Below are 10,634 nucleotides of genomic sequence, written 5' to 3' on the forward strand. Positions count from 1 at the left end.
AATGTGTGTTGTATTTATGGACCTATTTAGTATTTATGGACCTATTTAAACAAGTTACTTAGTTACTCTACTAATTTAGTTACCCATTAAATATGACCCATATAATATATATATATATATATTATATGTAGGTAGGAATCCATGTAAAACCCTTTGTATAGAGAATCGTGGAGAACCATCATTTAAAAAATATAAAATATTTAATTTATTTTATTTTTCATCATATATAGTTTTAAATTTTAATTATCAAGTTAAAAACACACGCCCTACTTATTAATCATTCTCGCAACTCATTTTAACCTTATTATTCCTTTAAGTACTCATTCATGTCACCGTAGCTTTCTTTTCGAAATAGCTTATGTCCGTTTACATTTTCATCGATGGTTCCTCTTATGATTTTCAACGGTTTTCTAATCGGGCGGTCTCGGTTCCTATATTATTATAAAATTGCAAAATACTTATTTTTACTTGAAATTTTTATAGAAGTTAAGGAACTATATTTACTACTCTCTGTAAAAATTTCATGATTTATGAATATTTTTAAGTCAATCAATTATATTCCCAAAGTTCGTAATTCGTAGCAGTTTTTGTCGCGTAAATCACTTTTACTAAAACGGTCAGAACTTTTGACCCGTAAATCGGAATTCGAGCGCCTAAACGATCCTTATAACATTGCCTATCATAATCAAGTGTTACTTTTGAAGAAACTTTAGTTTATACATTCAGGAATTTCTGCAGAAACTTGATGTTGAGTTTTGTTCATTTTAGTAAGATTACGATTATGATCTGAGTTTTGTTTACGTCTTAAATATCTATACTACCACTAACAATCATCAAATCATCATCCCAACACTAACTCCTCTCAAGAACATCAGGTTCTTAAGGAAACAATCATCAACCTGAGAACTAATTAACTAAACATCCAGATTACAACAAAACAACCATTAAAACTAAGTTTATAACTTGGTTTTTAAAGGTTTTTCAAACTTAAACCTTAAATAAAGATTGGTCAAAGATTTATACCTTTCTTGATATCTTGAGAAGTGTTCTTGATAATGGTGGAGTATTGGAATGCTTGGTAGGGTTTTTGGAACCTAAATCAACCATTAAAATGAAGAAACCAAAGAAAAGTTATTATTCATACTATTAATTATCACTTTTCTTAAATTTATTTCGCCCATCAAACCTTAATAAAATGAGCTCAAAAATTTATCTTACCTTAGTTTAGGATGTATGAAGCTTAGGAATTAAAGGTGGATTTTTTCCATGGCTAAAAGAGAGAGTTTTGAAATTGGTTTTCTTCTTTTTTCTTGCTTGGGCCGAATGGAAGAGAAGTGGGGAGAGAGAGAGAATTTTCTTGCTTCTTGGTTGCTTCTCTTGAAAGATTATATTATATGGTTTGTATATCTTCTAGTACATAACCTAAGACTAGCAAATATTGGCATATCTTAGGACATATCTTGCTAGCTTCCAAGGTTTACAAGCTAACCTATCTAGTTTAGGTTTTAGCTTTACTATTCCTAGCTTGTAGGTCATCATGCTTCCTAGCTTAGGTTAGTATTTGATAATTTAACCATGGTTAGTTTCTTACCATAGTTATTTAGTTTAGTTAGTTTGGTTCGATACATTTATTTATTTGTTCACGCGTTTGCCGGTCGCTTATTCATTTTTGTAATAAATTCTCGTAAACGGTTCGCGGTGTAAATCTTTTCGTATACGTTCTTTTATGTTTTGAAGTATCGTTCTTGGATTTGAATTTGTAGGATTTTAAAATTGTAGTTATATTGTTATTCCCGTAATCCTTGATGGTTCGTAAATACGGTCATTTTTTAAAGTTTGTTTTCTTCGAAAACTAATAGTGTTTACATACACTCATTTTGTACGTATAATCACGTTATCAACTCCGAAACTCAATTTCTCATGCACAAAATAGTGCGGGCTAAAAAGTTTTTTCCGTCCGTCAGGGTTACTATTCATTATGCGTTTTACAAAGTCTTAAAAATTCGAGTTAGTACAGATTAACAAACAATCTAAGATGTTAGCTACACATCAAAGATGAATAAGCACAACCAAACTAGGAAATCATAAATCACCATATACTAAAGATTTAAAATAATCAACTATTGAAATCCATAAATAAATCCTCTAGAACCCCACACTACAAGAAAAAAGTCCATAGACATCGGTTTTTGGCCGATGTCTATGTTGTTTGGCAACCGATGTTGATGTCGGTGATGTCTATTCTAGACATCGAGATAACCCGATGTCTTTACTTACTTAGACATCGTTTCTGGCAAAAAAATGATGTCCATGCATTGTTTTTTTACAAAAAATGTTAGAAATAAATAATTTAATAAATAAATTACACCTATTACAACAGATTAAACATATTACAAGCTATGTTTTTTCCACATAGACATCGAGTATTTTCATTTAGGTGATGTAAAATCAGATATTAAACATCGATTTCTTTAGTGAAAGGTGATGTCTATATCGACACATAGACATCAGTTTTATCCCAAACAAAGTGTTGTCTATGTTTAATTTAGACTTGAACATGTCAGTCTTTGACATCAATTATTCATCTAAAAGCGATGTACATTAACTTTTTTGACATCAGTTTTTCTTCTTTAAAAGTGATGTCTATATTGTCACATAAACATCAGTTTTATCCCAAACAAAGTGATGCCTATTTTCAATTTATACTTGAACATGGCAGTCTTTGACATCAGTTTTTTATCTAGAAGCATGTACATTAACTTTTTTTGACATCAGTTTTTGTTCTTTAAAAGTGATGTACAATTGCTTTTGTAACTAAGATATATCAAATATACGGAACTTGCACTCAAGTAAACTAAAGAAATAATAGATTTGAATACATGCTTAAATACATAGTCTGGTCCTTTATCATCATCAAAATAAACTGCATCTTACATTGAAAAGATACTAGTTTGTTTTCTGCTATGCCCATCAATTCATCATCTATATATTTTGGTGAAGCATCTACATTCTCACGAAGACTGGATTCAAGTTCCCGTTGTGTTTTAGAGTTTTGTCCACCAGTTGACTTTTGCAACACGTCTAAATAGATGTATGTTCCAGCTAATTCTTGGCGAAAAAGATTTAAAGGTGGCCTGTAAAATAGTGAAGTATGATGCTCAAGGTTTTTATGGAGTATACCCAAAGTCAAAGCAGGGACAGAGAAAACATATATCAGTGTGCAGAAGTTCTTTATAGTTTATACCTCTCAGCAGAAATATGGTGCATTCGCGATCTGAGATTAGTATATGAATTATAAGATGCAGCAAACTCTAAGATAGAGAACAATATATCCATGACGCTGATCTTTTGCAGGAGGCACATTGGGCTCATCTATCAGAAATTTAAAAGATTTGCCCCTGTCCTTCTCCCTCGACACAAACATGTACATACAGTCATACATGCGGACATCGTGTCTACGTATTTGATAACTTGCAGCAGATCCGTTCATGCTTATTTCCGAGACTGAAAAAACCTTGCTTACAGTATGTTTACTTAAGAAAATAGAAACAGTTGCAACATTTTGTTCACAGTGCCTCAACTTTGATAGGTAACTTGTTCTTGGGCATCCGGACTAGTGTTGGTTGGACACTGTCATCTTTCTCCAGAGCTGTCCACCTGCAGGCAAGGAAACAATTTTATAATAGAACTAAAATTCACTCCCTGTAAGCTTCTTTACATGTATAATTTTAGGAGCCTAAAACCTTTTAACAAAAGAGCTGTTTCAATAATAATTTGATGCTTGACAAAATCTATAATTCCATTTTCATGCTGACTAGTTTAAATTGTATTGCTATGAGGTCTCATCTTCTAGTTAATTAATACATTGTCATTTATTCCTTAAGTAGTCTTACTTGTATCTGCAAACAAGATGGTGAACAAATATACAAAGCTCCAGCTTTGCAAGGTAGATTCCTGGGCACATCCGAGGTCCGCTTCCAAATCCAAGGTATCCAAAAGGCTTTATGGGTGCCTGCAATTGGTTATAAACATTGAAACTAATAAACAGACAGAAGTTATACGACTAAAGTCAAGTAATCTGAAAGTCCTGAGCAACTTTTCTTGAATACCAAGGTAAAATTGTTGCCATACGAAGAGTTTCACTAATAAGCTGACATTTGGAAGAATTACCAATATTAATGTAGCTAAATATTACAGAAATCTTAACACCATAACTAAATATTACAGTTTTGGTTTTTACTTTTGTTGTGTAAGGCATGTTTGTGACTTCTGACCATGTGAGGCTTGATCCTGTTTTTCTGTTATCCAGAATTTCCGTGTGTTCTTTCTGAAAAATTAATATAAAATTTGTCATTTCGAGTAGTAAAAATATGATATTTTTGGTTATGCATAGAACACTGATTACCCTGAGACGTTCCAAAACATCTGGATTTTCTGCAATAAATTTAATGAGCCATGTCAGTGCTGCAGTGGTGGTATCATGTCCAGCGACGAGCAATGGTAGGATGTTGTCCTTTAACTGTTTATCCGTCAGTTTATCATCTTGATCTTCTCCCCAATCATTTTTAGTATGTTTCTGTATCAGTGACTCCAGGAAGTCCTGGTGTACACTTTTTCCTGATCTTCTTTTGGAAATAATTGAATCAAACATGGCATACATCCTATCGCGTGCCTAAAAAAGAAAAGATATATATCAATACATACCTTTATGATTTGTTTATTTTTAATTTAGTCAGACATAAAGTTTTGTTATGTTCATCTTTAAGCATACCTTAATACCTCGATCATAAGCAGTTCCAGGAAGCTTGAGTGGCAAGGATGCAAATGAGGAAGAAATTGATTTAAAATTAGTTCGGAATTTGTCTTGCTCTGTACCAGTAGGTTCCAAGCTCATAATCATGTTTCCTATCACCTTTAATGTGAACTGCAGAACAGGAAAATTACGATTTATCTCAAAAGGTTACTTATGACGTAGAACCTGTTAATATAACAAAAACATGATGAACGAGCTTAACTACAGAAGCCTCTTCAAGAACCAAAACCTCCCGGTCTAGCCACTGGTCTAATGTTTCAGCAGCCAAAGTATTTATAGATTGAATGTATTTTTTGAGGCTATCAAATGAGAGAGGCTCAACAATCAATCTGCGGAGCCGCTTATGTTCTTCATCAGACTGTTGGAGCAAGCTTGTCGAACCAAGTACCTGTTTTCCAGTATAAAAGAGGTTTAAGGTAACCAAACCATCTTTCCCTGTCAACAAAATCTTGCCTGCGTCTCTCCCGGTCATGAAAATTGTATATTTACCTAGTACATAGCTCTTGAACACCTTGCCATACCTAACACAAAAGGTTAGATAAAAGATTATTAGTGTTGGCCTTTATACTGCCATGTATCTTGATAAATGTTGAAGTACCTTTTTTTGTCTATTTTTGATGAAACTGTAAATCCCCTGAGGACTCGAAAACTCTGACAGAAATGATGAACTTTCACCAACAACAGGCCAACCCAGGTTACCAGGAATTCCTTCCAACTCCTTTGGAGCAGCCCATGCAAATTTCCATAATGCAACTAAAAACACAAGGAACAACACGAGAGCGATGACCATGCTTATCGTTCTCTATTTGGAATTACAAGTGCCAACAACTAGACCTTTGAACCTTCCATCATGAGCGCCCAATGTGCCTCCTGCATCCTTCCATTAGCATTTCTAGTACCTCTATACTCTTCCAGAACCGCTCCTCTTTCTTTCTCCAAATCATCTGATGATACTCGAATCTGTACTAGGCATAAGGTTGAACCTATAAAGATATATGATAAAATCTCAAATTATATAAAAAACCAAAATGTCACTATTACCTCTGAACTGAATTCAGCCAGTATAGATATAGCCTGAGGTAAAACTTCAGGCTTGTCAACCGGAACAAACAATTCATAAACAGTTTCATCAGAAGATGTCACTGCATTTTGACAAGCCCCAAATTCTGCACCAACACTTTCAAGAAACTTTATAATATCATGATTCGTGTACTTGTTAGTTGCACCGAAAGCAAGATGCTCAACAATGTGCGCAACTCCGCGCTCTTCCTCCTCTTCCAACACCGAGCTGCCATATAAACTTGTCCAATTATAAAAACAACCCAAATAAACTATGTATGCAGGAACTATAACAAACAAGTAAACACTTTTCACTACAACTCCCTTGATTATACCCAAGATTTCATCTACAATCAAAGTACCTTAAATATAAACCAAAGATTACCTCAAATAATAGTTGTATCATATAGAAAAACAAAATTAAAAAATTAATAAATGAAAGATAAATCCAAGTAAACGAAAATAACATGCTAATTATTACCCAAACCATATTCCTTATAACCAACAAAGAGTATTAAAATTAAAAACCCCAATTTAAAAAATTAGGGTTTCGATTTTAAAAATCCCCAATTTAAGAAATTAGGGTTTTGATTTTAAAAAACTTAACTGTTAAAGCAGAGAACACCATAATAGTATTCATGTAAAGGAGACACCAAGAGATTGTTAGCAGACCGGTGAAGGTGATTGTGATGGTGAACCCATCGGACCTGGTGGAGATGGTGGTTACTAAAACAGTAGAGCTGGTGGCGGTGGCCATTAGAGTAGCGAAGGTTGTAGTGGTGAGAGACGAGTGAGAAAGAGAGACAGATAGAGAGAGAGAGATTCAGTGGGAGTTGAGAGACGAGAGAGAGATTTGTGAGAGATTTTTTTTTTGTTTTTTTTGTTTTTAGTTTCTCTGGACAGGGGGAATAATTGGCAATCAAACGAGGGAAAGTTTTGTAAAATTTCACTAAGGGGGGAAACAAATTGAAGTGGCCCGCGCTGATTTATTTTAGAGAACTTTAGACATCGGTTGTTAAATAATCGATGTCTTCAAATAACAAAGACATCAGAAAAAACGGGGTGATGTATTAGCTCTTTTAACATCAGTGGCATCCGCAACCGATATCTAATGTGTGATGTCTATTCAACTTTTTCTTGTAGTGCCATGACAACGATTAGTTCGTGATCGAACATATCGTCATCATGGGTTCCAATGAAAATATGATAATAAATAAATTCAGAATACTACGAGATAATATAAAAGTACTAGGGGTTAGAACAAATAATAAACAAGCATCCAAAAGAATCGCCTAAATCGAAGAATACAACAGAATGAACTAATTCTCCTTCTCCTTAGCCATCTCGTGTGCTCTAGGTCTTCTTAATGTTCTCCCTGACTTCCTTCTTTTTTAAAAACATTTTCTTATCTTTATATATAAGCCCCTAAATCACCTGGACTCTCCAAATCTTCAAATTATAACAGAATCGGGATGCTGCAGCTTTGCACTAACGCAGCCGCGCAACACTGGGGCGCGGGCGTACTGACCTACTGGACTAAGTGGCGCGGGCGCGCCTGACCAAGCGCGGGCGCGCTGTCCTTCTGTTCTTTTTCTGCAGTTTCTTCTTTTGGCACTCCATTCTTCGTGCGATCTTCCGCAACTCCATCCTTTCCACCTCCTGAGTGGTGCCCCGCAACGACTTAACAGAAACACACATAAAAAAACCAAATACTTGAGTCCAAAACACCAACTTAAGCCGATATGAAGCGTTTTAAGTGGATATAAATTCCACTTTTCAGAGTTCCAAGGGAATAAAATTTTTGTTATCTCTCCTTATATTTGCAAAACTCTTCCATTGTACTGTTCTTGAATTCAGTTCCACTATCACTTCTAATGATATTCACTGTGTATGTTGATCTTTTTTCCAGTTCTTTCACATGATCAAGAAGAATGGATGGAGATTCATTTTTGGTGTGAAGAAAATACACCCATGTGTATCTTATATATTCATTAACAATTACAAGTGCATACCTCTTCTTGGCAATTGACATTACATTGAATGGACCAAATAGATCAATATGAAGTAAATGATATGGTTCAAGAATAGAGAATTTAGTTTTTACTCTTGAAACATGTTTTCCTTTGCTTGGCTTTCTGGCATGAGTGACATAAGCCATCATGAGTAAATATTGCATTGGGCAATCTTCTTACAAGATCTTTCCTCACAAGTTCATTGATGTTGTTGAAATTGAGATGAGAAAGTCTTTTATGTAAGTTCCAGCTTTCTTCCATGAATGCTCTACTAAGTAGACAAACTTCTGATCCATCAGTATTTGTAGAGACCTGATAAGTGGCATTTTATACCACTTAGAACATCTTAAAATGGCTTAAATTGGTGCCTTGAAAGCAAGTATTTTGTGTATTTGATGCGTTTTTCTAGTGTTTATGCATTTCAGGGTATTAGTTGTATATTTAGGAGGAGTAATCATCAAGAATAAGCCTTGGCATGTGTTCACCATTGCGAGAGGAAAGAAAGGGGCAGATTACGGCGAAGAAATGGAGCAAACTTAGGAATTTTCCAGTAGGGTCCTGAGCGCCCGCTCAGCAATGCTGAGCGGGCACGCAGAAAGCTGAGCGCCCGCTCAGCTATGCTGAGTGGCCGCGCAGGGTCGGGAAAAATAATAAATTGTTTTAGACTTCTACTTCTGTTTGGCTTCCAACTTCTATGTAATCTGATTTTTATAGGACTAGTATATAAGTAGATTTGGAGACGTTTTCAGGAGAGAGGATCGTGGTATTAAGCAAGGAGAAAAGGAGAGAAGGAAGAAGACCGTTTTAGCACACATCAACGAAGAGGAAGTATATTTTCTTGTGATTCTTGTTTCGTTGTAACGTTGGATGCTAGTTTTCTTACTTTGAACCTATTTACTCTTGTGACGTACTCTGATTTAATATAATTAGTTTAGTTATTATTTTCTTGTGTTTGTTTATCATGATTTCATATGAACCCATGATGACGATAAGTGCTATTATGGGCTAATCGTGATCATGGGGTTGCAACGGATTTACTATGGAATTCTTTAGTTAATTGTTTAATATTTTAGTGTGTCATGATTGTATGATATCTAGTATTGGTTGTGCGTATTCGTCTTATGTGCGTCGCGAACATATAAGATAGGGTGTTAATCTCTTATGAAGCGACGGTGGATCTTGAGATTTAGAACTTGCCATGCTAGCATAGGTTCATGTACGGTGTGCGTGATTAGTGGGTAACTCTAACAGTTTTATTCGCCCTGTGTAATCAAAAGGGAATAACTTGTGCTTAAATCGTTGTGTTGTCAATTTCTGTAGACATATAGGAACTCAACATAATTGATGACTATTCAACTTCCATCTTAATTGTGGATGCTTGGTATAATGGTATTAGTACAATGAAAGTTGGCTTTTATCAGTTTCGTGTTATTCGATTAATATCATCACTGTCACATGCTAAAGGTAATAACAATAACTATTGAAGGAAGTAGTAATGAAGTTGTGATCTCATGAGTGTTTTAATATTGTTAATTTGAAGTGATTAATTAAGTAGTTAATTGTAGTTAATATTTAGTCAACAATTCTAAGTGTTAGTGTCTTAACATTGAGAAGTAATCATACATTGGTGCGTGAGTTTAATTAAATAATAATTAGTCTGAGTCTCTGTGGGAACGAACTAGAAAGTATTCTATATTACTTGCGAACGCGTATACTTGCGTGAATATTAGCGCGTGTTTTCGCCCTAACAAGTTTTTGGCGCCGCTGCCGGGGACTCGGCGTATTTGATTAGTTTATGTACTTACCATCATTGGTCATTAGGACTCAGTGATTAGGACGTAGTTGTTACTTATTATTTTCGGTTGTGTTTCAGGTACTTTAGCAAGCGTTTATGCAAACTCGTTCTCGTACTCGCAAGAGGACTTTAGATACAGCTGAAGAGACATACGAAGTTCTTGATATTCCGGAGAAGATAGATTTTGAAGATTCGGATTCAGGAACTGAACAGAAAGAACCAGTAATCATGGGTGATCGTATTGTTCAGGCCGATCCAGCTCTTATGGACTTTTCTCGGCCAAAAATTGATGACATTCAGTCAAGCATTCTTCATCCGACTATTCAAGCTAACACCTTTGAAATCAAGCCGGGCACTATTCAGATGGTGCAGAATTCTGTTTCTTTTGGAGGAGTTGCGACTGAAGACCCCAACATGCACATAAGGAATTTTGTCGAGATCTGCAGCACTTTCAAGTATAATGGCGTGACTGATGAGGCTATCAAGCTGAGGCTTTTCCCATTCTCACTGAGGGACAAAGCTAAGGACTGGTTACATTCTGAACCAGCTGGGTCCATCACTACTTGGAAAGATCTTGTGCAAAAGTTTCTGGTGAAGTTTTATCTGATGGCAAAGACTGCTGCTATGAGGAGTGCTCTTACTCAGTTTGCGCAGCAACCTTCAGAATCTATGTGCGAAGCTTGGGAACGCTACAAGGAAATGTTGAGGAAGTGTCCACATCATGGAATGCCCGATTGGATGGTGATCACTGGTTTCTATAATGGTTTGGGGGCCCAATCTTGGCCCATGCTCGATGCAGCAGCTGGAGGCGCCTTATGGGCTAAAAGCTATACTGAGGCTTATAATCTTATCGAGACTATGGCTGCAAATGAGCATCAAAACCCAACTCAGAGGATGATGCCTGGGAAGGTAGCAGGTATTCTGGAAGTTGATGCAGCCACCGCTATTGCAACAC

At 35.7% G+C, this 10,634-nt stretch overlaps 1 protein-coding gene and 1 non-coding gene across 2 annotated transcripts; both read right to left on the reverse strand.

The window, feature by feature from the left end:
- Nucleotides 1-3,566: 3,566 nt before the first annotated feature.
- Nucleotides 3,567-5,603, reverse strand: LOC141705923 (abscisic acid 8'-hydroxylase 3-like). Its single transcript, XM_074508789.1, is given in 7 exon segments — nt 3,567-3,657; nt 3,894-4,150; nt 4,241-4,327; nt 4,406-4,672; nt 4,772-4,924; nt 5,016-5,336; nt 5,415-5,603. Coding segments are annotated over 7 exon segments (1,365 nt in total).
- Nucleotides 5,604-10,300: 4,697 nt separating this feature from the next.
- LOC141709729 (small nucleolar RNA R71) lies at nt 10,301-10,407 on the reverse strand. Its single transcript, XR_012570293.1, has one exon. It is a non-coding gene; the product is annotated as a small nucleolar RNA R71 (small nucleolar RNA).
- Between the last annotated feature and the right edge of the window lie 227 nt (nt 10,408-10,634).

This window comes from Apium graveolens, chromosome 2, assembly GCF_009905375.1.
Source record: "Apium graveolens cultivar Ventura chromosome 2, ASM990537v1, whole genome shotgun sequence".
In the NCBI taxonomy this organism is placed as follows: domain Eukaryota; kingdom Viridiplantae; phylum Streptophyta; class Magnoliopsida; order Apiales; family Apiaceae; genus Apium; species Apium graveolens.